Consider the following 26,306-nt stretch of genomic DNA (forward strand, 5'->3'; position numbering starts at 1 on the left):
TCTTCTGCTTTTCCCTCCCAAACAATAATCTACTGCTTAGTGTAGACCCTTTACTGAATTTCACAGTGAGGCTCGGCAGAAACTGTCCGTTGTGGCAACTGAAGTTCCGTCCACACAAGTGCATCACAGCAACCCATTTGCCAGGAGAATCACTGCACACCCAGCAACCAACTTGTCCATAAGCATCACCATTGACGCGGGCATTGTCACGGAATATTCTTGGATTTCCGCTTCGCAGCCGCTCCTCCACAACCAGCATAGGCCGTCGAGACTTTTCAAGACTTTAGCCAGGCACGCTGGTAGATTCCTTTTGCTTGTCGAGAGGAACCCATACTTCCACGGTTCTTTTGAGTTGCACGCTAAGGTTCGTGGTGCTTTCTCGCCCCTCCCTTCCATCACAGTACCTGTACCTATTCCCTTAACTGCTCCTTCAGCCCCCTTCAAACGTACAATGTTTTCTGACTTTTGCCCAGACAAAGTTAAACAGAACCGTTCACTTCCGCCGTGCCGTGGGCAGCTATACCGCATTTCGCATTCCCACGTCCACTTTATTGGTTGTTTCGTCCTGGCCTCAACAGTTGCCATGACCTTCCCGGGCTTTCCCACAGAAATTTGGTGGCTTATTGTTGACCAGGCTGCCAGTATAAAAGACCTATCAACAATGTTTCTCATTGCTCGTCTCAATCGTACCATGGCATGCTTTGCCTTGCCGCTAATGTACGGCATCGTCAAAGGGTTAATGTATGACGACGCGGACAGGCAGTCGGTCTGCTTCTGGAGATCTATCATTGTGTCCAGCCTGGGGAAGACCTTATATCCGTACTGCTGTTGGGTTAAGACACTTGACTTCTCCGATCTCCTCAACTTCCTCCAAAATTTCGATAAATCAGAGGATGCCCAACTGCGTTACAAATTTTACAGCCCGCCACTTCGCTACCTACAACTACTCCAAATTAATATATCCAACCCAGACCATCCATTCGACCAAGACAATTTCGATGGCAACGTAGGTCCACATGTGCTATTCTGTGAAGTCGTCAACAAGATCACAGAAGGTATCAGGGCTACCGCCGACCAGGGGCACGTCACTTCCCATTTAACTAAAGTTCGGTTTCCGAACCTAGAATATCTGCCCTGTATATTATATTTTCCTGTGTGGATTTCAAGGCTCACTGGATTGACAACGCTTCATATCCATGACATATCTTTACTGAACGAACAGGTGACTCTGGCTATTGCTGAGAACTGCTCTGCCCTCAAACATTTGTGAGCATTCTTCAGTTCCCCACCTATAACCGCATGCCACCCTTCGCGGAGGCATTCGCAGCCGTTCTACTCAAAACTGAGAGCCTAGCCTCTCAATCAACGTGCTTGTCAAGAATCTGAACCACCGCGCGTCTATAACCTAGTTGCTGACCTGATGAACGTGGTAGCAAATGTTATATCATACCATCTTATGAAGCTGAAAGACATCTCAGCAGTTTGCTGCAAACGCTTCCTCCTAACACAATCGGTATGTACGTCCCCCCGTTGAAGGTGGTCAATAAGGGCATCGGCAGCTAACCCAACACAGAATCTTTTACGGTCATACGAGGTGCTATAAGTGGCCCACACGTACTAAAGGCTCTGGATCGGCATTCTGGCTCTCTGAAACTCATTCAGTTGACAAAATTGGAGGCCAGAGCTCTGGGCGCATTGAACGAGCTTCAAAAGTGCAATGCACTGGAGAGTCTGTATCTCGACGCCATCGTTGGCCCAGACTTTGACTTTGTACGGTCCGATACAGCAGTCTACGGTCAGTGTGTGGATTGGCTGCAAAACTGCGGCCAAATGACACACCTCAGCTTGGGCTTTTTCCCTGGTGGCACGCAACTTCTCAAGGATTCATTGACAGGGCCAAAGCTCCGTCTTAAGTCTCTCACCCTGATGTCAGTTGAGGCAAATGCGCCCTGGTATAGTGAGCTACATCACCAAACGAAACTTGAGTACTTGAACGTTGAAGTCCCACAGTTAGAGTTTCAGGAACTTGGACCTGCCACTGGGAGATGCCAGGGCCTTGCCGCAGGCATATCGCGCTGTCCAGAGCTCAAGGAACTGGAGACGGAAGAGTATCTCTCGGTCGCAGATATCAGCATAATCAGCGAAGGGGCTTTGAAGTTGGAAAAAATCAGCTTCAGCGGGAGTCTGGTCCATGATGCGCACATCATGCCACTTGCAAACCTTCCGCGCCTTAAGGAAGTATACGTCACAGGTGACTCGGCCTTCACGGCCTCGGGGATCCTGAAATTCTTCCAAAAGATGGAAGAAACCCCCGACCATGACCATCAGGGGTTTGAATTCGGCGCGGCGTTCCAGCAAGGCACTTCGATTGGACAGAGAGAGTACATACGCATTCGTAAGGCAGCCAAGCGAGCCTTTGATGGAGATGTTGATATCCGGTTCATTGATTCCGACGGAGAAGAGTACTGATTCCAGGATAACCTAGAGTCTTGGTAGCCCCTCAAGGCACGGAAACTGTGAATGACTGATACTAACGAGGCCGCGGCTCAATCAAGTAGTTGGGAGGGCCCCTGATAAGGGAGAAAATTAGGGGTGGCTAACATGTTCACATGATGTTTGTTGCCGGTCGTAAATAAGCACGGAGAGAGAAATTATATGCCTGGAAGAAATCCGATGTACATCTTCATTCGAAACTCCCGGAGCAAGATCATGTGATATGATTTGCAGTACTGTTTGCGCTTACAGGTACGCTTTGCATGCCTATATCTATAATAAACTGGCATTTCTTTTTTTATGTTCGGACCAAAAGCAGACAAGTGTTGCAATGAATGACCGTCTCATCCACGTCGTGTCCCCATGTGAATGGATTCAAGCGAGTGGTTATAGGAATGGAAAACGAAACATGTCCATCACAGTCCATTTCTGAAATCATGTTCGACGTCCAGCACGTTCTCTGCCTATATGCTCTGAGTTCGAAGTTACATCCCAATACCTTGACACCTTGCTCAGGTGTTTTCGACTATCCACAACACATATAACGGCCTTTGTCCAGATTCTTTTGTTTCCTTTTCGTCCTTTTTGTTTCTTTTTTTTTTTCCTGCTTCAAGGGTGGCCGTCCCGCAATCAAACTCAACAATGCTAGTAGGGGTAGCTTGTTTGACAGATCAAGCCTCGGATGACACAGTGGCTTGTGTAGAGGCTCAGAAGGAAGAAAGGAACTTGAAGTGTCGTATGTACAAGGAGAGATTGCGGAAGCTGGGTTAGGGTTTCAAGTTGGAATATCAAAGGTGGAAATTTACCATAGCGAAATAGAAAAGATATCTTTCCATTGTTACCCTCATATGACTCGGTAGGTGACCACATTCTATATCTTAGGATGTAAAACAGGATAACCCGATTCTGGCTAGCTTTAGAAATGCACGGGTTTCCTCGACCATCGATCATTACATGGATAGTTAGACTGGCGGTCTGTTGACTTGTTCCTGAATGCGGTAAACTGTTTACATTTTCATTTCGTTACTGGCTCAGTACTGCAGAACATGGGTGTTGTGCACGGACAAGCGCACGGGCCCTGAAAGTGCAGTAAACGCGGAACATGTTAGGAATTGAAAAGATGTCATATTTACCGTGTCTATCAACCCCTAGGTACGGTGGGCGATTGGAAAAAAAAAAGAAGAAAACAAAGCAGCTCGTGCCAGCTGAGGCTTGGGTAGAATGGATATATCTCTCCTTACTTCTACATTTTCTAGCGATCGTTGATAGCTGTTCCTGCTATTCAAACACTGTGGCGGCATGCAGTCATAATGCAGTGCGCGATGGACCGGAGCCTTCTACGTCTTTCTACATGACCCCACTCCTCTGGTGTAGTGTTGAATATCGTCAGGAGTTATGGACCCCGCCATAACACAAGCTGGCCCCCTCCCCTCCTCTTCCGCTCTCTGCTCCGTACATGGCAACTTGCTTGGAACCAAATCATTACCCATATTTAACACAATTCTTTGACACTGCTTCACTTTCGCGATCTACACGCCAGTAAAGTATTTCAGAAGCGCTTCTTCAATTCGAACATCTGAATCAATAGTCAGAATTACTGCTCGCCGCAAAGAGTCAGGATGCCGGTCGACTACAGCAAGTGGGTAAGTTACCCTTTTTTTTGGCCACCATGAGTGCAACTCGTGGAGAGATGCACTGACATGCCGATTCAGGATGCGCTGGAGCTCAGCGATGACTCTGATGTCGAGGTTCATCCCAACGTCGACAAGCGGTCTTTCATTCGTGCCAAGCAGAACCAGATTCATGCGGAACGCCAGCAACGCAAGCTCCAGATCGAGACCCTCAAGTACGAAAGAATCATCAATGATACTCTGATCAAGCGGATCTCCTCCCTACTTGCCTCTCTCAAGGCCCATGCTTCGGAAGTCAGCTCGCGCAACCCAGGCGAGGTGGCCTTCCAGGCTGTCATAGAGTCGGCCGCTGGTCTAGATCCCAAGGATGACCAGCCCCCACCAAGGCCTGCCGGTGTTCACAATGCAGAACAACCCCTGCCTACGTACACCAAGATGATGGCCACGCTTCTTGACGATGTCAACAAGACCTTGGAGGAGAAGAAAGTCGAGCAAGACAAGAGATACGAAGCTACTATCGCGGAAGTGGAGGAGCACCTCAAGAAAGTCACAAACCTACAGGGCGAGTTGCTCAACAAGCTTGACGAGCTGGAAAAGATTGACAAGAGCAAAATTACGAGCGAGTCTATCCACACGGGCTTTGACAGCACGCACATCAACAAGGCGAAGGCCTCTACCTCAGGAGACAAGAAGGAGGCGTCCAAGGTCGAACTTCTAAACCCGAACTACAGCGCCACCGATAGCCTACCTGCACCCAGCACGACTACGAACGATGATGACGATGATGCTGAAATTGAGGCTTCTCCTGCCGCCAAACAATTTGCTTCGATCAAGGCAGACGACTACCGGGAGTCCCTCGCCTTCCTTACGAAACACCCAGAAATCCTTACCGAAAAAGAAACCGATGGTCTGCTCGTCCTCGCTTTCGACGCACAGCTTCAAAATCGTGACGACTATGCTCGCAATTGCGTCCACCAAGCACTCCTGCTGCAATACTGCCGGGCTTTGGGACGCGACGGTGTCGCTTTATTCTTCAAGCGCATCACGACACAAGGCCACCAGGCCCAGGAGGTCTTCTTCAAGGATGTGCAGGACACATTTTACAAGATCAAGAACAGGGCCAGAGAGATCAACCTGCAGAGGGCAAAGGAAGAGGCCGAAGGTGGCAGCCAAGAGGGAGTGGAACAGATCCAACTGCATGCGGTAGAGCCTGGTACGGTGATCAACATCAACATTCCTCCAGCTGACAGTGAAGACCCGGAGGTACAGCAAGCTAGAGCTATCTTTGAAAGCTTTAGTCCCGAGATGAAGAAGGCTCTGGAATCGGGCAAGTTGGATGAGGTGAACAAGGTTCTGGGCAAGATGAAGGTTGAGGAGGCTGAGGAGTTGGTGAGCAAATTTGGAGATGTAAGTTGACAGTCGTTTTCTTCCGTGTTGATTTGCTGCAAGAACAGAATTGCTAACATGAGGTCTTTAGGCTGGTGTTTTGAGTCTCGAGGAGGAAATCATTGACGCCACTACACAAGAGGGCCAGGAAAAGTGGAAGGAGATCGAGGCTGCCAAGAAGCACGCAGATGAGCCCGCTGGTGACCCGGAATGATTAATGTAAGACGCCGTCTTCGTACCTTTCGTTCTGGCTTGGAACATGTTTAGGACATAGGCATTGTAATTTCGACGGACATAGCAACGAACATAGGAGCATACCAGGCTTCAAGCTATATCAAGGTCATGTGTTAGCTCTGCCCTGTTTTCAGAATTCACTGTACGGATCGCCTTTTCGACCAATAAGCAGGTAGTCGGCTGTATCATCCTTCAGTCGAGTTTCTGTTACTGAGTTATGGCTGGCATATCAGATTTAGCATCACTCCCAAGTTCACGGGATTGTTAGTTGATCGCCTTGGTTCTGTCCGTAAGCAACACAATGGCCACGCAATCAGATACTAATCTTGATCAAATAGAGCATCAACATGGTCAAGACTTGCGTGGGTGTTTTATTCGTTCATCTTGAAATCCCCCAAGCGAGAGCAAGCAGCCTCTTTCTCCACAAGCTTACGTTTTCTTTGTTGAGCTGACGCAGCTGCCCAGCAAGGTGCTCGCAAGTTCACAACCTCTGGTATGGCTAGATACGATGTTAATGGTTCTACGGAATTCCTTAGTGAAGAGTACCTGAGAGAGAGAATCAAGGAGTGGTGTCCCTGGTGTTTCGAGGGTGTTTGAGAGGCTTATACTCGTCTGTACCTGATCGGGAAAACCATGGGACCCCTCAGTGCCGTCGCTGGGGAGACCCTTTTCTGGGTCGCCAATAGCCAATCAGAATCTGCGATACACTCCTGCATAGTTACCCCTGAGTCACAAACACAAAGTTGGCGGTACGTACACATATCTCCAGATTGGGAACTCCGTTCTACATACTTCATGAGACGCAGCCTCACCTCATTTCGGCCTCAGTCCGGGGCCTTTGTATGAGCCGCGCACGCTGTGAATCTGCGAGTCTAAAAGGGCGAAGATTGGGGGTAATTGCTCGATCATTTACAGATAAGCGGGCTGACTGACTACATCAAAGCGAGGCGCAGCACGCCTCCTTGTCAAGTTACAGCACAAGGTTGTTTCATAACGCTGAAGTTGACTTGTGAGAGGAAGTCTTTTTTTCCCTCTCTCTTTTTTTGGGAAACAGAGCCTCCTTGTCGTCGCAAAGACGTGGACGGGGTGGGGTGATCTTCAACTCATTAGCGGATCCCAACCCATTGGGTAAAGGTGAATGCACATGCGTACCCATGCAGATCCGTTCGAAGAGCAGTCTTTCTCTAGTGCAGAAAGAGAGGAAAGTCGGTGGATGAGGCGAGGCCGAAAACGATTGCGGAAAACTTGCATTCTTCTGCTTGACATTCTCTTTCTACTCCTTTCGATATTTCTTTTCCTTAGACTCTTCAACACTCACGGCATTTTTGGGAGTTCAGTTCTAGTCGTTTGCTCATTACACTCGATACCAGGCTCGGGGACAGAGAGCCGAGACCCTTTCCCACGATCCCAATCACCGCAACTCCTCCACGGGGGTCAATCTGAAAGTAACAATAATGCCATCACTCATCTCATCTCTGGCAACGGCGCTATTACTGGTCTCTGGAATTTGCGCCATTCCACAGGGACCATCTGGAGCCGAGAGTGGGATCGTAAGCGCGGTATCGGCAGCCTCGGTATCAACGGCAGGCGTAGCCGTCTCTCAAGCAACAACAGCATCACCGTCAACGAGCAACGCCGCCAGTGGTATCTCTGCCTGTAACAACTCACCGTTGCTTTGCGATCGGGCCTACAACAATGTCACTCACATGGGCGCGCACGATTCGTCCTTTCTCCGTGATGCGAGCACCAGTGACAGCTTAGCCGGCAATCAGTATTTCAACGCAACAGTCGCCCTCGACGCCGGTATCAGACTGCTCCAAGCCCAAGTCCACGATGTCAACGGGACACTCCAACTATGTCACACCAGCTGCAGCCTGCTAGACGCAGGGCCACTCCAAGACTGGCTGGCCAAGATAAAGTTCTGGATGGACAATAACCCCAACGAGGTGGTGACGATCTTGCTCGTCAACTCCGACAACAAGCTCGTTTCCGACTACGCCGCCGTGTTCGAGGGATCCGGTATCTCTACTTACGGCTACCAACTGAGCAACGGCAGCTCAGCCAGCAACACCTGGCCCACGCTAGGAGACATGATCACCTCCAACAAGCGCCTGGTCACCTTCATCGCCTCCATCGACTACTCGCCCACCTACCCGTACCTGCTAAGCGAGTTCGACCATGTCTTCGAAACCGCGTACAACGTCCTCAGCCTGAGCGGGTTCAACTGCACCCTGGATCGGCCCAAGGGACAGGGTTCGGCAGGGGACGCTATCTCGGCGGGGTTGATGCCGTTGATGAACCACTTCGCGGACAGCCTGCTTTTGCAGGGCGTCCAGATACCGGACGAGACGGACATCGACATTACCAACAGCCCGGATACTTCCACCACGGGAAACCTGGGCTTGCACGCTGATACCTGCGTCAAGCAGTGGGGAGTGAAGCCGACGTTTATCTTGGTAGACTTTTTTGATCACGGGCCGGCGATCGATACGGCCGATCGGTTGAATGGGATCACGGCCACAGGGAGGAAGTCGGTGTCCGGGGAGAGTAAGGGGAACACGAGCGGCGCGGGGGAGAATCATTCGCCGATGGGCATGAATGTCGCGCTGATTGCTTTTGTGGTCTTTGCTCTGGCGATGGTATAGATGATGTTATTTGTTAAAACCTGAGTGCTAGAATAATTTGTTTTGAAGAAGCTCATGCGCATGGTCACCTTGGCGTTGGGCGTAATTTATGTTCGAGGGTGTAATTGGTGCTTTGGGGTGAAGGTAGACTGGCCTGATCAAACTGGCCTGCGGCCTGACTAATTGGATCGACAATCGAACTTGCTTAATGACAATCAGTACGGGTATTACACGAGAGCCGGTGATGGAGATTTTACGGTATTCTCCCCTTACCATGATTCTTGTGAGGTTATGCCGTCTTCGCCAGCTACATTCTTACATTAGCGCACTCCTGAGTTTCCGTCTATATCATGCGTAAATATCTCCTGTTCATTGACAGGCGACGAGCTTATCTGTATCGCCCTGGCGTTTCATCCAAGATCCTCGTTTGGTTGAGTGGAAAGAAAAAGCCATCCACTCGCATACATGTGTATATATATCTACTATTTATTCTCTTCCACGTGCCCCCACGCCCTCCCCCTTCTCTCGCCCTTCAGGATTAACCCTTCACTAAACGTTGACAATTATTAGGTCGCGACACGAGGGCAACTCCAAGAAGGGAATAAATTGGTGCCGTACTGTTTGGAGCAAAGTGTGTACTCCTCTGCTGTTTTTTGTCATCCGAACTTTAACGCTGCCTTCCGTTTGCCTCTTCACAGGGAACGGGATGAGGCTGGCAAGTCGTTGCTGAAGAGGTTCTTTTTGGCCGATTCGAGAATCACCTGCCGTCAACGGGATCGGACGGTTGGTTGCTCAGGCAGAAGAATTGTACGCTTTATCCACTACACAAAGTCTCCATAACCTTCAGTTCAAGCGGATAGATTCTGGCCGCTCCTTCCTTAGTGCAAAGGTTGATCCAGAGGTGAACTGGAAGGTATGGTTGAGGCACCATCTCCTCGTCATCAATAATCCAAGCTCCTTCGCGTGAGCTTGAACCTCTTCGTTCTTCAAACCTTCGTGCGGTCGTCGTGTGCTCACGCCCACGAAGAAATTATCCTACAACTTCGCTACCGGCACTGCAGATACCAGCGGATCCTAAATTCTTTTGCACTCGGTTCTGATCGATTGTTCACACCTAAATCTGCAAGCGTTTACCCCGCGCAAGAACGAAAAAGTCGAGATCTTGAGGCCATTGAGGATCCAGACGCAGTAAGCACACGGACACAATGAGTTCATCTAGAGCGACATTCTACGCGCACCAGACGCTCAATCTCCACGCCCGATATGGACTATCGGACAACGCGAAAAAACTTCTCCGAGCTCACGACAACTGGAAGATGGGAGGCCTTGAGCGAGATCAACTGGGTCGTCTGGTCCGAATGTCTCCCGACATGCGCAAGTCAATCACAGATACCATCACCAAATGCGCCGAGATAATGCGCAAGAAACCTGCCGAGGTCAAGAATTGTATCGATATCATCCAGGCCTGTACTGAGATTCTGGATGCTGCTGGTGAGGATTCTTCATCATGATCCAGTCCATCTGTACTGCATAAACTTGGTACCGAGACCCATATGCTGATAGTGCTGTTGACCAGACAAACCACCCGATTTGGAAGGCTTCCCATTCCTCAAACTACCCGCCGAACTACGTCAGAACATATATCGCTGGTACGCCACCAAAATCGTAGCCACGACGTTAGTTGCCTATTCGAACGAAGTGGGTTGCGACTGCGGCAAATGGACACCTCCAAATCCTTCAACTCTCCCTGCTATACATCGCGTAGACATGGCGTTGGCTAGGACCTGCAGTCAAATCAAGTCCGAATACCTTGAATTCATCTATCACAAATACACCTTATATTTCGCCTGCAGCTGTGAATTGAATAAGCGCTTGAAAGGCAACTCAACCTTGCGTGCCAGTCTTCGTTCAATCAAGGTCCATTGGACAGGCCCGGTGTCGGACAAAGCCTTCAGCCGTCTCGCCAAGTGCAAGGAGTTAAGACATCTTGACATAGCCATCTCCAAGTCAACTACCAACTTTGAGACGCCTAGGGAGAAGGAGATGCGGCGTTATTTTCATTCGATGAAGCCAGCTCGACTTGCGGACGCTCTGGGAATCGAGGAACTGCTCAGTATTCGAGGCCTTACGTCGGTTTGTGTCTCCCACGTGAACGGCAGACAGAGCACAAAGCGCACGGATGAAGAGCGGGCAAATCTCCAGGGGCTACTAATTTTCAAACTCCGCGTCCCCGAGCTCGACTAGGGAATAACATTCGGGAGGGTGAGGCGGTCGTGCCAGCCATGCTTTGGGCGTGGATGCCATATAGGGGGTTGGGCGGCCAGGTCATTCAGGTGGAGGAATGCGGAAAATGACCGAAGTGCAAGCGCTTGGGCATGTGGAAGCGAGCCATAATGACAACCTGTTGGGTTCTCGCTGATGTGTTTGAGCGATGTCCGAATACCTTGAACGAGTATATGGAGAATTGTAGATGTCAGGGGCTGAATGGATCACATAAGGGGGAGGATCTCGATCTCAAGCCAGCAGTCGATATACAGCAGCAGGGTCTCGACTCATGAGGACAAAAACGTCAAACTGGGAAGGAAGATGTTGCAACGAGAAATTGCGAAAGCCTCCATAGGGAAAGAAGAAGGTTCCGCACTCAATGAACGTCACAGAGTTTATTCTTGTCTAGTACGCAGCTCGCAAGGAGGCGCATCCTGGCTCAAGATCAACCCCAGGGCAGGATAGTTGACCGAATCAGGCATAAGACGGCATCGCACAAGACATAGTTATGGACGGCACTGGAACCTACTGTTTATCGTGTCGAACTAACGTCCTCAACCTGGGAAGACAGAGACACATTCCGCATAAGGCTTTTGTGCCCCAGCTAGGTCGATGATTTGGCTCTTGGTAGCAGAATGGTAGTCATTGCTTTTGGCCTACATTCATAAGAAAGACGTGACGTGTCGGCATATAGTTCACCAGACGTGGAAGCTTTAACGTTTTGAGTTGTCTTTGAGTTGCCAACGGGTGATGAAATTAGGAAGGGTGAGGTTTTGCTGAAAAATGTGTTAATTCGAAGTTCAATGTGGACCCACTTAGACATTTCTTGCCTTGCCAATTGCCAAAAGGTCCTGGCAGCTGTCAGATATCTTGTTTACTGCGCCCTAGCACCGTTCCCTTGATACTTCAACACTTTTACGTCAACCATCAACACTGACATCCTTTGCAGCAAATTTATACCGATATTGATACGAGCAAAAACCGAAGTTGCAAACTCTCATGCCATGAGTTCGAGCAGATCTCTGCCTCTAGAGACCTTTCCTAGATGGAAAAGGACAATATCACAGCTAGGAACAATGTAGAGTTGAAACTTCGCTTCATGTCGTGGCTCTCAATCCTTCCCAGATACACTCCCCTCCTTCTCAGGGCTCTGTTACATCTGGAGCTGTAATCACTGTGGCGCTTGTGTCGCCTACTACGACATTCTCGGTTGGGCTATTCTGGCATTTGAGCGGTGGCCGAGCGTATTTCTGGTTCCACAGACTTCTGGCTGTTGGAGCAGGCTGAACGCATTTGGAGACTCGCTTCATTAACTTTGATAGATATGGTCACCGGCAATATCCATGCATTTGCAAGAAGTTGCTGTTCTGCCAAACCGTTTGTATTTGGGACAGATTTATACAGATTGAAGTGCTCTGAAACGCGATATCTACAGGAGATCACATCGCAAGGCAGGTGGCTGGTAGACTGGTTGAAGTGTTAAACCTGCGAAACTTCGTTGTGAACACGATTTGCTGTTGAGGTGAAGGACTGCTGAACGTCAGAGGTTCGCGAAGTGAAGGGGCAAGCGAGAATCGGGGTTAGGGTCAAGGCCATGCTTGAATCAAGACATTACAGGCAACTGACAGGCACCTGCCCGTGCACGAGCCATCTGCTTCATTCACAGCATTGCACGACACTTTTGCCCCGCCACGTGACGCACAAATTTCGAAAACCATCTGGGCTCGAATTCGACGGAGCACTTCCCACGAACCTGCGACCGAACACACAGCACAGACAATATCGAGGCGGTATCCTCGAAATCATTGCCCAAGATGTCTCTGGTGTCCGGCGAGAAGGTATGTTGCAATCCTGCAAATTCATCTCCTCCCGAAGAAGATCATGCGTTGCCCAAAAAAAACCGAGGTTCTTGGCTGCGGTCGTTGTTCATCCTCTGGCGCCGTGGGGATGCCATCACGAGTGAGGAGCTGGCGTCGCTGCCCACCTTCAAAACCGATGCAAATACGAGACGATTCAACGCGAAAATACAAGGAAGTGGCGTCCCATGACAATGTCGCGACAAACAAACGGTTCATCGATGCGCCGGCTTCCGAATACCGATGGCGGCTTCAAGCGATGTGTAGGCATGGAAGTGGATATGGCTTTGCAGTTAGCCTGTGGTAGACCGAGGATGAAGACGAGCGACACGGCCTTTGACGACGCGAGATTGATATTCGACACAGTACGCATGCGGTGGGCGATAATAGAGATGGCAATACGAGCACGCGACCATGAGCATTTGATTGAGCACTGAGCTCTACGACCGATGCTTGGATATCGCGGCAGCCAAAGGAGAACAACACGGCAGAACCAAGAACCAAAACCAGCAAGCGCTGGGATGCATGATCTTCGACCGGATATTCTTTAAGACGCTTTCGGATGCTAACAGTCTTTTCAGAGCAACTTCAACCACATCTTGCGTCTGCTCAACACCAAGTATGTTCATTCAGGCACCTCATGATCTTAACCATATCGCGAATCCGGAACAGAACCGTTTTCAAGAGGAGGGTCAATATGTTGAATATGGACGCTGACTTTTATGCAGCGTTGACGGCAAGCAGAAGGTCGTTTACTCCTTGACCAAGATCAAGGGTGTCGGTCGCCGCTACTCCAACCTCGTCTGCAAGAAGGCCGATGTCGACCTGAGCAAGCGTGCCGGTGAGCTCACCTCTGAGGAGCTTGAGCGCATCGTCACCATCATGCAGAACCCCACTGCCTACAAGATCCCCGCTGTACGTTTGAACGGATTTCACTCGATATGACTTCGTCGTCTAACCTTGTCTACAGTGGTTCCTCAACAGGCAGCGCGATATCGTTGACGGCAAGGACTCTCAGATCCTCGCCAACGGTGTTGACTCCAAGCTCCGTGACGATCTTGAGCGCCTCAAGAAGATCCGCGCCCACCGCGGTCTCCGTCACTACTGGGGCCTCCGTGTTCGCGGTCAGCACACCAAGACCACTGGCCGCCGCGGTCGTACCGTCGGTGTCTCCAAGAAGAAGGGCAACTAAATCTGTGCGGGCATATTCGGCGCTGCTTTTTCTGGGTTATTGGTGGTGTTATTCCAAGACGGGCAGTCATGGACACCTGGGACTGAATTGTTTCGCCTTGCGCGTATCTGGATTCTAGGTAGCCTATGGCTAATGGGGGAACTCGCATAATGGAAGACACATCATTGACAGCATGACAATAAACGGCGTGGATATGGAAAATGATTTACTGGCATTTTTATTCGGTCTCTATGGACGTGAAACACGCAAATCCATTAAATCCATTGCCTAAAACAACCCACTATGATTTTCGATGCCATAACGCCCACCCCATGTATGTGACCAAGACCACCATAGACGAAGACCCAGAGAGTATCAGCCAGTTAAATCGAGAAACGAAGTCATGGCTTTAATCTTCGTGAGTGACGGCCATATCCAGGACCTCTACTCTTCCCTGTCCCTTGGTTTCGCTTCCGATGAAGTCAGACAAGATTTTAAAAGCACCGGGCTCTACGAAGCCCACCAGTTCCCACTCTTGGCCCATGACATCTTGGCTCTCAACCTGCTCAACGAAGCTGAGAATCTTGTCCTTGACCGTTCCGGGTGCCTTCTTCTCTCCCTCCTCGCCATCCTTGTTGGCCTCCCCCTTGGGAGCCTTGACGGCCTGCTTGAGCACATTGGTCGTGCAAGTGATGCGTAATCTCATCCTCGCCCTGGCAACGGGTATAGGCTGATGGGCAACGAGCGCCTTCATGGCCTCCAGCGCCTGCGACTTTGCGCTCTTGTTTGTCGAAACACCGGTCCAGATGGGTAGGGACTTTGTAGGCTGCGGCTTCGCCTCGCCGCTCTCGCCCGTCGCCGGCGACGCCGTACCGCTCGCGGCCGCATCCTTCTTCTCCTTCTCCTTCTCCTGTAGCTGATGCGCCTGCGAGCTGAGCATGTCCAGCGCCTTGTCGATCATGCCGGTGGTGTAGACCTTTTTGGTGCGCGGGTCGACCAGCTTGCTGGCGACAATGGAGACGACTTCGTTATGGACGCGCTCCAGCTGCGCGCTGCGCTCCTTCTCGCCCACCTGCATCTCGCCCTTTTTGAGAATCTCCAGGATGATGTCATTGACCGAAGTGTCCTTGCCAAACGCCTTTTGCAGCTCGGCCGTCGGCGCCGTCTGGCCCTTGGACACGTTCAGAAAGACGTTGGGGATCTGCAGGACGTTGTCGAGGTCAGTCTCGATGCCGGACCGCCATTCGAGCACTTTGTTCTTGTAGCAGGCAACCTCGAAGCGTTTTTTGCCCTTTTTAAGCCGGACAAGGGAGACGTTGGTCAGTTTGATCTGGTTGGAGGGCTGTTGGATCACCATTTTGGCGGTGGTTGTGTAGTTGTCGTGAAAAGAGTATAATTCGATGGTTCGACGGTATTGATTCTCCGGGAAATGAAGCCGTTGAAAATAGCTTCGAAGGTAGTAACAGTCGGGTATATAGGATGCTGGACTGGCTTTTCTGAGTAGCTGATATGTTTCCAGAAACCGGGCATACAAGTTGACTTGCTGCAGTTTCTCTGAGAATGCGCCCGTAAGAGAGATAACGATATGCCCGTGGAGCAGAAATTCTTGGTCGCCCGCAGCTTCCACTTTTCTCCGCTGCAGAGCGGGCTTTGAAAGTCTGCCCCGCCTGCCCGCCGTACCGCCCCAGTCCCCTCTGATGGACGGATGGGCCGCCCCATCGGATCCCTAGCCGAATGACGATTGACGGCGGGCAAAAAGCGGACTTGTCAAGCACGCGATGCGGGAATTCCATTTGTCCATCGGATGAGTCAGTGGGTCTTTCTGTTATCGATACCATAACATCACGCTTGGAGACGGGTTTGTCAGATATTCAACATGATAAAGACTGACACGAAGTGAGACCTCTTCAGTTTTGAAGACAGGAAATGGATGTCAAAGTCATTCAAATTGCAAGGGATCATTTTTCATTACTATTATCACATATTCTCTGAAGCTGGCGCCTGTTCGAGTTGAACTTGCCAGGAAAGCAGCACAAAATCACCGTTCGTCTGATATCTTTCAGGGGTATCACGCTGCATAATGCGCGACTCATGAGGATTATCTACTGGAGTTCCGTGAAGGATTATCATCTCCTCCTGGGAACAACATTCTTATATCCGGAGTTTGGAGTATCATACATGGACAATAATTCAGCAATGAGAAGGAAATGAGTGAGTTGTTGTCGGGCGGTGGACATGGAGTCGCATCGAGGCGACCTTGCTGGCGAGGTTGAGACAATGACGAAAGGTAGCTTATCAGACAGATAGGTTGATACCAGGTTGATTGGCGCCACGTCTTGAGGCCAAACTGTACAAGAAAATAAGAGGTACACATGGCGGTGAGAGCCTTATAGGCGGCCCTCTTCACAAGCGTTTGGTGATTTTTTTGTCTGGCTGATCGGCTAGGCGTCCGTTCTCATGACCAGCGTGACCGCCCTGCAAGGTACCTGACCAATACCCAGGCATGCACTCATGTGGCGGCGCAGCGTCTATCCAATCCCATGCCAGCTTGCCCCAAATCCTGGGGGGTTCTGCTGCATCCGCGTCCGGTGAAGCTCGGTTCCGGGGCGTTTTACCTTGGCAGTTGCTTGCCCATCCATTTCCGTTATCAACCTCCTCTTCCTTCCTCTTCCCCTCTTCCATCTTCTTCTCATCATCCATCTGTATCACAACATCAATACTCCTAACATCATCACAATGAGGATCTCGGCTTCAACCGTGCTCCTCGGGGCTGCCTCGGCCGCCTCGGCCGCCTCGTTTCAGAACCAGGCCCAGCATGTCCTTGCCGACAACTTTCACAAGGCCCATGACGCCGTTAAGCCCGTCGCCGACTCGTTCGCGCACACTACCCTTGAAAGCTTTGAGGAGGCCTTCAATGGCATGAACTCCCAGGCCAAGGCCCTTTGGGACGAGATCAAGCTGCTTGTTCCTGAGAATGCTTTCGATAAGCCCACCTGGTTCAGCAAGCCCAAGGCTGCTAAGCGCCGCAAGGACTGGGACCACGTCGTCAAGGGCGCTGATGTCCAAAAGCTGTGGGTTAAGGGCGCCGATGGCGAAAAGCATCGTGAGGTTGGCGGCCAGCTCGACAACTTCAACCTGCGCGTCAAGTCGGTCGATCCTTCCAAGCTCGGCGTCGACAAGGTCAAGCAGTACAGCGGTTACCTTGATGACGAGGAGAACGATAAGCACCTGTTCTACTGTAAGTCAATCACGCTCGAATGTACTTGGTTAGTAAAAATCACGGTGCTGACTCGGACTGTCCAGGGTTCTTCGAGTCTCGCAACGATCCCAAGAACGACCCCGTCGTTTTGTGGTTGAACGGTGGCCCCGGCTGCTCTTCGCTCACTGGTCTCTTCCTTGAGCTCGGCCCTTCTTCCATTGACAAGAAGCTCAGGGTTGTCAGCAACGAGTACGCTTGGAACAACAACGCCAGCGTTATCTTCCTTGACCAGCCCGTCAACGTCGGGTACTCGTACTCCGGCAACGCCGTCAGCAACACTGTCGCTGCCGGCAAGGATGTTTATGCTCTCCTTACCCTCTTCTTCCACCAGTTCCCCGAGTATGCCAAGCAGGACTTCCACATTGCTGGCGAGTCTTATGCTGGTCACTACATCCCTGTCTTTGCTTCCGAGATCTTGTCCCACAAGGATCGCAACATCAATCTCAAGTCCGTCCTTATTGGTAATGGCTTGACTGATCCTCTTACCCAGTATGAGCACTACCGCCCCATGGCCTGCGGCGAAGGTGGCTACCCCGCCGTTCTCAGCGAGAGCGAGTGCCGCAGCATGGACAATGCCCTCCCCAGATGCCAGTCTCTTATCCGTAACTGCTACGAGAGCGGCAGTGTCTGGTCGTGCGTTCCTGCCGCCATCTACTGTAACAATCAGTTCATCGGCCCCTACCAGCGCACTGGTCAGAACGTCTATGACATCCGTGGAAAGTGCGAGGATGATAGCAACCTCTGCTATAGCGCTCTTGGCTGGATCAGCGACTACCTGAACCAGAAGGATGTCATGGACGCTCTCGGCGTCGAGGTTGAGGGCTATGAGAGCTGCAACTTTGATATCAACCGCAACTTCCTCTTCCAGGGTGACTGGATGCAGCCCTTCCATCGCCTCGTCCCCGGCATCCTCAAGGAGATCCCCGTTCTCATCTATGCCGGTGATGCCGACTTCATCTGCAACTGGCTCGGCAACAAGGCTTGGAGCGAGGCTCTTGAGTGGCCCGGCAAGAACGGCTTCAACAAGGCTGAGCTCGAGGACCTCTCTCTTCCCAAGGCTGACAAGGAGTACGGCAAGGTCAAGTCCTCCGGAAACTTCACCTTCATGCAGATCTACCAGGCTGGCCACATGGTGCCAATGGACCAGCCTGAGAACTCGCTTGACTTCCTCAACAGGTGGTTGGGCGGTGAATGGTTCGAGCAGTAAGAGGTTCTTGACCTAACAGGAATCGCGACCGGCAATCGGGGATCTTATGAGTGTATGATGGATAATGATTGATACGGAATAGGTTTTGGTTACGACAAGGGCGTGTGTATACAACGAGGGTAAAGACCATCGGGACCTTACGGATTCCCTTGGCTAGTGTCAGAGAGCTCGCGTCTGTTTGATGGTTCAGACAAGACCCAGCGTGGCGTAATGAACAGCACCCGGTAGAGTTTGTATACAGAATGAAATTTGTTTTATTGTCAATAAACACTACTCCTAAGCTCATGGACACCATTTCTGACAGTCCACCTGAACAGCCAAGTATGGACAGTCATCATGATGTTGAATAATACAAAGGGAACAATGCGCAGATGTTTGTCTCTTGCTTCCAATTTACTGTCAGATATATTTCGACGACTTGGCTGAGCCCGTCTCCACTTTTAAACCCGATATCTCGCGTTGTTGAATTTGTGTGCTTAGAACTGATGACCAGAAAACGTACATCCGATCTGTGTGGTGCTTCTTATAGTAATCATTGTTCGTGGTATAAGAGAACACGCTCTATCTAGGGGATCTTAGTTGCGAGGGCGTTGGACACTGCTGTCTTGTGTCCGTAGAGGCAGGTCTGCTGACTTAGCGGTAGCTGTCTGGCTTTTCGAGGAAGTCGGGTTCAAGAATGAACGCATACAGTCTCATACAAACCAGACGAGCAGATTCTTTGAGGAGAGGCAGAGGCAGCGAGTAGAAAAGAATAAGTCAAAGATGGTAATGTCATACATCATTCTGTTTTACGATACTTTGGTTCACTGGCAACCACTCAGCTCAGCTCAGCTCTTCCTCATTTCCTCATATCAAAAACTGACTGGGTCGATTAAGAGGGAGGGTACGACACGTAGGAGGATGATAAAAATAACAATGGTTGATGGATGGGTTGGGTATGTTGAAATGAGAACTGAACTCCGGGAAGTCTAAGCAGCTAGTAATCTTGTTATGATAATCCAAATGACGATGAGCCCTAGCCAAACCAAGCCAAAGAAGGAACCATGCAACTGAAGAAGAAAAAAAAAAAAAAAAAAAAAAAAAGACAAAATGACAGACGGAAAAGGAAGCCAAAAAAAAGGAGGTATCATGTAGAAGGTCAAGTCTTTGTCAAGACAGGTAAACAAGAAGAAAAGAAACACACAAAGAAGTGATAAGAATGAAGCAAGTCCCATGCAAACCTCTACTAATACACCGACACAACCGAAGTAGAATTCGCGAGTTCTTTTGTTTCCTCGGATGAGCCCAGAATAGAGTCGAGCTTCTTTCTCTTTCTTTTCCCCTCGCTCTTGGGAAGATTGAAATGGTGGTAGTGAAACCTCCTACAAAAGAAGAAAAGTAATCACAAAAAAGCATGTCTGTGTGAAACAAACTCGGAAGAATAAATAACCAACAAGAAGAAAACGAAGAAGTAGAAGAAGAATAGAAAAAATAAAAAAAGAAGAAGAAGAAAAAGCCGACAGTAAAAATGCTCTCTCCCCCTCTCCCCTTTCCCCCCCCCTCCCATTGCCTTTCCTAATCATGTGTATACGTGTGTAATTTCGCCGGTGCATCCTTTCCTAATCCCAACCAACTCGATCAATCAATAATCATAAATGCATCTTTTCTCTCCAACCCCTTACTGTCCCAACCGAATAATGAGCAACCGAATGTGAATAAAAAGAAACTTCGTGTATTGGTCCACAAACCCAACCAGAACAAATGATCTTCCTTCCGATTGGGGGACGACACTGACACTCCTCATAATCTCTGGGCGTCCAGTAGGCCAGTGTCAACCAGCATCGATGCCAATTGAGAGGGTTTGTGGTCGGTATTGAGACTTGTGGAGCCAATGATGAATGGGCCACAGGCTGGCGTTTCGTAAGAATCTCGCGAACCTCGATTCTATAAATTGCAACCGGGCTCAGCAGCGGCAGTGATACGAGGGTAGGCGTCTCAACAACACCCCTAAGATGAGATGGAAAGGGAGACACTTTGCGTCAACACCATCAAATCCTATTGCGGTATTATCGATGTTGCACGATCTACAGCGGAAAGCTTCATGAGCCGCTGGGTCGAGGCCTCCATTTCTTTGCGCGCTTGACGATATCGGGTGAAGAATCCGAGAGCGTAGCATCGTTATCATCTGCCGGGACGACAGGCATGCTACCTTGTTTCGGAGGCGGCGACGAAAGCCGAAGCAGAGAGATGGTGCTCTATCCCATCGGATCTGCTGACCTTTCGGGGCTTGCGGGGCATGATGTTTTTCCCTTTTTCGATTTGGTGAACGAGGAGAATTTGGACGAAAACTTGTTCTTGAGACCCATCAGGCTCGCCTTCTTCCTCATCGTTTTACCGTTGCCGGTGTCTTGTTCCGGTTTCAGATATTCCTGTCCTAATGTCGATCCGCTGCCATTCATGTGACCGTTTCCGTTAGACATGTTATCTTCGTCATCGCTTATAAAATGATCGAGTTTTTCGTTCACTTGCAGCTGATCTCGGTCCGAAGACATCTTGGTCGCCTCAGGAATTGCAGTCGGAGAGTCTGGGGCTGTGACAGTCGTCATAGGAACACCGACAGATTTGTCCATCGAGTCCCTGCTGATGATGCTCGTACCCTGCGTACTAGGCGAGAGCGGCATCTTGCCCGTCGTCGCGCTGTTTGCCTGCGAACCCCACTCTCCCGAGCAGGGTGCTGAGCTGCCTTCGGTCGCCTCACTGCATCGCTGACGATTCGATCCGTGTAACCCGGCACCTCCACGGGAGAAGTCGGTAGTCGTAAGACTGGGAAGCACACCGTTAGGTCTTCCATCGAGGGCACTTTTTTCTGTTGGAGGCTCCGAATCGCATTTCGGCGGGGGGCTATATTTAGAGATGCCAGGTTGGTTTTCCATCGTCGATCCTGCCGAGGGGAGTAGGAGTTCATTCTCAAAGTGAGTAAGGTTGAGTTCCATTTCGTCAACGGAGAACTGTAGACCGGGCAAGATATCTGCCACGCCTCGGAACAGAGGGAAGGCAAACAATTCCATGAATTTTAGCTGGGACCTGATCCGGCCGTCAAGGCTCGTCGATGGTGGAGCGATAAGTGCCGTTTTTTGACCCATATCCATCTCAATCTGAGTCTGCAATATAAGCTCGTCATTCAGCAGGTGCATCCACTGTGCACCGATATCGTGTCTCCGTGCGACGTTACTGATGTCAGCGCACTTGATTATAAGAGCGCACACTAGCACCCTCGCCTCGTCGACAGCCTTCTCATTCCAACCGTCAAGATCAGGTTTTTGAGCTTGAAGTTTTTGCAAGTTTCCGAGTTTTGCCATGTAGTCGAAATGCAGGGCCATGTCCGTAGCCAGGATACAACTGATCATCAACGTGCGCAGACGCCTATTCTCGTAAAAGATCGGCCAATGTCGCTTGAGAATCTGGCAGTAGCTGGTGCTGTGGAAATTCTCCAGGACTGAGCGATCGTTGTAAAGCTCTGCGAGAGGCGCTCGTGCCTCGATCAGAAAGCCGTTGTTGACACCGGGATGCAAAACATCGTGACCAATGGCAGTAAGGAGAAGGGTGAAGGCTTCTTCCGGACCTATGGAGGGTGTTCCAGGAGATTCTGCGATTGGGCTTGTATGAGTACCGTTGACGTTTGGATAAGGAGGCAATGCGCCAATCCGGAGCAGCTGCTGAAAAGTTGCCTGTAGAACGTCGACAACATGTCGAAAGTTATGGTATGGCACAAAACCCATATAAGCAGCCCGACAAGCTTTGAGGAAATTTTGCAACTGCGTTGGCGAGATGCGAAATGCCTTTAGCTCTGGCATGGATAAGGCATGGTTTAGTGTGAGTTCGGCTGCGACTATCAGCTCGTCGTAGTCAAATTTGTGAGCATCGAAATGCCATGTGCTGATGGCACGGGAGATTTCAGCTCGCTTCTCTGGGCATACCGAGATATTGGCCTTATAGATCTCATTATCTCTGTCGTCCTCCGTGCTGCAGATCTTCTTAATCAAACTCTCCACGAGGTATTCACGGAGATAACCATACGGCCGGGTATCGTTGAACACAGCGATCAGTGATCGTTTTCTGCCCTTACGCACGTCCGCCAATGCTTGTTTCCTTGAAAGAGCGTCCTTGTAAGCGTAATATGCCCTGTCTTGAATCACTGCGATGCTCTTAGCATTCAGGGGACCCGACAAGACTGCCTTGGCCCCAAAATCGATACATTGTTGTCGCATCCTCGTCCTATCTGCCCCACTGATGTTGTTCATGGCGTCGGGTGATTGGATGAGTGGGACAGGTATAACCTGCTCGTAGAGATGGCGAGCACGAGCTTCGGACTCGATCTTTTTAAGTAACGAGAGGCCGTACGAGTTGCCATCGTGGCTCTCGTCCCTGCGTTCATTCGGAAATTGGGCCGGGAAGAACTGCTGGTAAGGGGTGTCTAGGAGGATAATCGTTGGTTGAAGATCGGCCTCGTGATCTTCTTGGGGCTGGAGCCAGTGGGACATGCAGGCACCCTCAGTGCTGCACAAGTAAGCTGCGTCCGAACAGTTAGCACAAAAGGTCGACATGAAAGGATGGATATCAGCGGCCCCGCAAACCTTCTGGAAAAATCTCCAAAATGCACTTCACAGTGTCGGCAATGCAGTTTGGTTCCGTCTTTGCAACATACTCGTCCAAATGCCTTGCGCTTCGTTGGATGCAGCGGTCCTCGGATACTGAGCGGTTGACGTATATAACACGGTAGTGGATGTCCTCCATGGCAACTTGTGGTTCCTCCATGATATCCATGTTGACTTTTGGTAGTGACCAGTCTCCCTGCGACTGCACTCTGGTGCCGAAAAAAGATGACTGTCCAAAACCACAACCTTGAATGCTTGGGTTTCTTGCCGACGCACTGAAAGTAGCCAATGCTTGTTTTGGCCTCGGGGAAAGGGACCAGCAATAGGCCAAGACAACTCCGACAGCGTTTGGACGCCGATGCCTCTTTTGACGCAACCACTAATTGGTTTAATTTTGGATCGGTTTTCTCTATTCCGAAGGCGAGGCGGTTGTGATCGGTGCGATAGCGAGGGATGCAAACTCCAAAGTCTCGGCACGAGTTTCAAAAGTGGACTGGAAATGCTGGCAGGCGATATTTGCGACAATGAAAAACAAAACTGGAATTGTGGTGTCCGACGAGTAGGAATGATTTTTTCGAGACGCTCAAGGAGGCGAGGAGACTGCTAAAGGGCCGATCGAGGTCGAGTTGCCTGGGTGGTTAGGAACTAGAAACGCGACGCACAGAAGGTCAGATTGAACAGAATCCCGGCGACGACGGCATGCGCGTCTAGACAATTGTGCCGTAAATCGCGGGTAGTCGGTAGTTGATGACATGTAACGGGTGGTTGTTGTCGTGCTTCAGGCGGACTGAGACTCGGGGGAAATTGGAAGACGAGGAGGATGCAAAGAAACAAAAAGGAAGGATGGAATCGCCTAGGGCGTATGACTGGAGGTGGTGGCAGACATAGACGGGAGAAGAGATAGGGGAGGGCGTGGAAGGAGTTTTAGAACTCGCTACTTTCCAGTGAGAGGTGCTAACGGTAGCAGTATCCGTACTCGGTACACACACTGGGTAGGCAGGCAGGCCAAGCAAAGGTACAGGTGCATGTACCTTGCTGTGCAAGTAGAGGGCAGGTAAGGTACCTTTGGAATGGGCAAAGAATGGGACGGGACCCGAATGTGGGTGACAAAGGCCAGGTACCTTCCCTTCTACCTCTACACTACCTCTTACCACGTCGAAGCAGCGGATAGCGGGCGGGTATCAACAAGGAAGAGGAGGGAGGGGGGGGGGCAGGGCGATGCTATACGTACATTGGACAGGAGATGTTTGCCGTTGGTCGATATTGGCTGCCACGGCAGCAGTGGTTGGAATATGACAGAGACAGGGAGGCCGGCGACGAAAGGGAAAAAGCCACGGCCCCTATGGAGATGTGGTGGTTGCTCAATTGGTAACCGCAAATGTAATAAAATGGGAGAGGCTAGACCCGTTCGCTTTGGATGGGCATGGGTTTCCAAGGGCGGGGTTCGCTTCTTACATGTACTCTATCTAATTTTTTTTTATTTTTTATTTTTTGTCGTCGTTCTTTGGTTCAATGGTCCTTGGCTTGGGAGCTGGGATGACGCGCGAGCCTGGCGACCGAACACTGGTAGAAGCCGGCATGGAATCATGGAACCCATCCAGCGCTGCACTAGTATCAACACTTTGGTTTCATCCACCGAACCTGCGCGGCATGGCACTCGGGTTGGCCGATGCCTGAGCGTGGATCAGCGCCCGCTAGGTAGGTAGGCCTGTTACGTCAAGATCCAAGCATGAACAAGAAGGGAAAGAATGTCGAAAAAAAAAAAAAAAAAAAAAAAAAAAAAAAAAAAAAAAAAAGAACGGATGCCACACAATCCATGCTTGGCGAGAAGCCATGTGTGCGGCGCGCGACGGCTTCTTGCAAAAGGGAAGCAAGCAGGCCAGGTCGATGCTACCAGGGTCAAGTGTTCCCCCTTTCTGTGAGCCAGTCAGGCTCGGCCAAACATCAAGTGAGGAGCGAATGGGAGGAAGCCCGACATGGGCGGGCAGACCAGCCAGGGTCGGCCGCCTTGCAATGGACGGTTGGGGAAGTTGCTGCGCGAACGAACGGGAAAGGTATCGCTGGCACGACATTTCAGTGGCCCATCAGCGAACAGCCCCAGCTTTTGGCCGTCTTCGAGAAAAATCATCGAACGCGCTAAGGCAGCCCACGTCTCCCGCCCACCCGCGCGCACAGCACACCAAGGCACCATTGAAATTGAAGGAAGCACCTGAGGCCCCTTCTGCAGCATCCTCTGCGCCTCACAGCACACGACTCGATGCATTCCTGTCTACGAGTGGACGCACCACAGATTGTCATGCCGCCGCAGGTCCCACGGCCGGGTTTCTATTTCTCTGGAAGTCAGCAAATACGGTAGGTACCGTATGGTGGTCGAGGTGGTGGTCACTGCAGTGCCCTGTTCGCATCACTGCCCTGCCCGGTCGCTGTGGCCGACCTTGACAGTGTGCGCTTTCCCTCTTTTTGACAGGTGGACCGAAAACTCGGACCCACAAGGGGTGCAGCAAATTTTGCTCATTGACCACCTTCCATCTGATCATGACTGGGATTGCGAAAGCAGATTAGGTATCTAGGTACCTAGAGGTAGCTAACCCCCCTCCCCCCCCCCCACCCCCCGGTCCGCGGTGTCCCGTCTGGGCAATTGCTCTCCGTCAGTCTCCGTGCAGCCGCGTCGGTTTCCGTCCAAGGCCTGGCTGCGGTCACTGATCTGGGAGGGGTCTGCTGTGTCGGGTGGCCCTGCCCTGGTGGCCTGCGCTGCACGGCCCACTGTCATCATATCTTGTTCTCGAAGGAAAGAACATTCTCACTTTTGTCACCCAGATCTGGCTGCGACACTCCTCGACATGCGCAACCTTCTGACTCGATTGTGTGCCCGTTTTGCGGCAGGTACGACCGCTGGATCATATGGATGCCCCGGCGTGTCAGAATCTCCAAAAGTGCACAACCCAGTCGCATCCCCAGGGGCAGTTGGGGCTTTTTAATCAGAAGAACCGCTAGCGCTGCCAAGGATTGTGGTCATCAATCAGGAACCACACGCGTCCTAACAACACCATCATGATCTCTGCCCGCATTTGCGAGCAAGGTCAGGAAGTTGTGCAACGTCCCGATAGACCAGGAAAGGATTTTTGTTTTTCACTGGCTTGTGGACAGGGTCCCGACTTGGTGCGGGGCAAACAAACATCCGAACAGCACCGATGCCGACGGCTCACAGGGGTTCACTCGCATCCACAGGCACACACAGGTAGAGAGAGGTATTGATCAGATCTCGGTGCTGGTCCCAGGCAAAAGTTGTCGCTCAAGCTGCACTTGCTCGCCAACTTGCCATTGAATGCTGAAGACGTTCCAAAGCGGAGTGATCTTCGGAGTCGGCGACCTCGGGGCGACCTCCACCATGCGCCTTCAGCTGTCTACATGCACTTACACACACATCTCGCATATGTACTATATCGGCCACATTGACACCTTGATCCTCCCCGTCTTGCCCGTTCCCAACCCAGTCCTTATAGGCTCGTATATGTCACGATGGCAAGGGTCAAATGCCCAGGCCTT

The 26,306-nt window shown here is 50.8% G+C and overlaps 8 protein-coding genes across 9 annotated transcripts; 6 read left to right on the forward strand and 2 right to left on the reverse strand.

Moving 5' to 3' along the window:
* Positions 1–302: 302 nt before the first annotated feature.
* On the forward strand, positions 303–2,700 carry NCU00471 (hypothetical protein). Its single transcript, XM_951697.2, has 4 exons — positions 303–364; positions 474–1,266; positions 1,434–1,513; positions 1,574–2,700. Exons 2-4 carry the CDS (start codon positions 584–586, stop codon positions 2,467–2,469), a joined length of 1,659 nt encoding a protein of 552 aa, XP_956790.2. The 5' UTR covers positions 303–364; positions 474–583; the 3' UTR covers positions 2,470–2,700.
* A 1,064-nt stretch (positions 2,701–3,764) lies between these two features.
* On the forward strand, positions 3,765–6,453 carry NCU00472 (CDC37). The gene is made up of 4 exons (XM_951698.3): positions 3,765–4,136; positions 4,206–5,531; positions 5,602–6,148; positions 6,210–6,453. The coding sequence occupies exons 1-3, from the start codon at positions 4,113–4,115 to the stop codon at positions 5,722–5,724; spliced, it is 1,473 nt and encodes a 490-aa protein (XP_956791.1). The 5' UTR covers positions 3,765–4,112; the 3' UTR covers positions 5,725–6,148; positions 6,210–6,453.
* A 144-nt stretch (positions 6,454–6,597) lies between these two features.
* NCU00473 (hypothetical protein) lies at positions 6,598–8,614 on the forward strand. The gene has a single exon (XM_951699.3). The coding sequence runs from the start codon at positions 7,199–7,201 to the stop codon at positions 8,387–8,389; it is 1,191 nt and encodes a 396-aa protein (XP_956792.1). The 5' UTR covers positions 6,598–7,198; the 3' UTR covers positions 8,390–8,614.
* Positions 8,615–9,573: 959 nt separating this feature from the next.
* On the forward strand, positions 9,574–10,612 carry NCU00474 (hypothetical protein; the record flags this gene model as incomplete). The annotated part of the gene is made up of 2 exons (XM_011395556.1): positions 9,574–9,859; positions 9,945–10,612. The coding sequence occupies 2 exons, from the start codon at positions 9,574–9,576 to the stop codon at positions 10,610–10,612; spliced, it is 954 nt and encodes a 317-aa protein (XP_011393858.1).
* A 1,684-nt stretch (positions 10,613–12,296) lies between these two features.
* On the forward strand, positions 12,297–14,279 carry NCU00475 (40S ribosomal protein S18). Its single transcript, XM_951701.3, has 4 exons — positions 12,297–12,471; positions 13,071–13,108; positions 13,218–13,404; positions 13,460–14,279. The coding sequence occupies exons 1-4, from the start codon at positions 12,448–12,450 to the stop codon at positions 13,679–13,681; spliced, it is 471 nt and encodes a 156-aa protein (XP_956794.2). The 5' UTR covers positions 12,297–12,447; the 3' UTR covers positions 13,682–14,279.
* NCU00476 (UPF0023 family protein) lies at positions 13,794–15,378 on the reverse strand. Its single transcript, XM_951702.2, has one exon. It carries the CDS (start codon positions 15,015–15,017, stop codon positions 14,070–14,072), a length of 948 nt encoding a protein of 315 aa, XP_956795.1. The 5' UTR covers positions 15,018–15,378; the 3' UTR covers positions 13,794–14,069.
* A 790-nt stretch (positions 15,379–16,168) lies between these two features.
* On the forward strand, positions 16,169–18,585 carry NCU00477 (carboxypeptidase Y). The gene is made up of 2 exons (XM_951703.3): positions 16,169–16,898; positions 16,964–18,585. Exons 1-2 carry the CDS (start codon positions 16,397–16,399, stop codon positions 18,124–18,126), a joined length of 1,665 nt encoding a protein of 554 aa, XP_956796.1. The 5' UTR covers positions 16,169–16,396; the 3' UTR covers positions 18,127–18,585.
* Positions 18,586–19,043: 458 nt separating this feature from the next.
* acon-2 lies at positions 19,044–24,478 on the reverse strand. 2 transcript variants are annotated; one of them, XM_011395558.1, is made up of 3 exons: positions 23,992–24,478; positions 22,740–23,405; positions 19,044–22,675 (listed from the first exon to the last, which is right to left on the reverse strand). In XM_011395558.1, exons 2-3 carry the CDS (start codon positions 22,927–22,929, stop codon positions 20,361–20,363), a joined length of 2,505 nt encoding a protein of 834 aa, XP_011393860.1. In that variant the 5' UTR covers positions 22,930–23,405; positions 23,992–24,478; the 3' UTR covers positions 19,044–20,360. The 2 variants fall into 2 exon arrangements, with proteins under 2 accessions (XP_011393860.1, XP_011393859.1); XM_011395557.1 differs by having other exon boundaries at positions 22,740–24,478.
* Between the last annotated feature and the right edge of the window lie 1,828 nt (positions 24,479–26,306).

The sequence above is a fragment of the Neurospora crassa genome, linkage group III (genome assembly GCF_000182925.2).
Source record: "Neurospora crassa OR74A linkage group III, whole genome shotgun sequence".
Classification (NCBI taxonomy): domain Eukaryota; kingdom Fungi; phylum Ascomycota; class Sordariomycetes; order Sordariales; family Sordariaceae; genus Neurospora; species Neurospora crassa.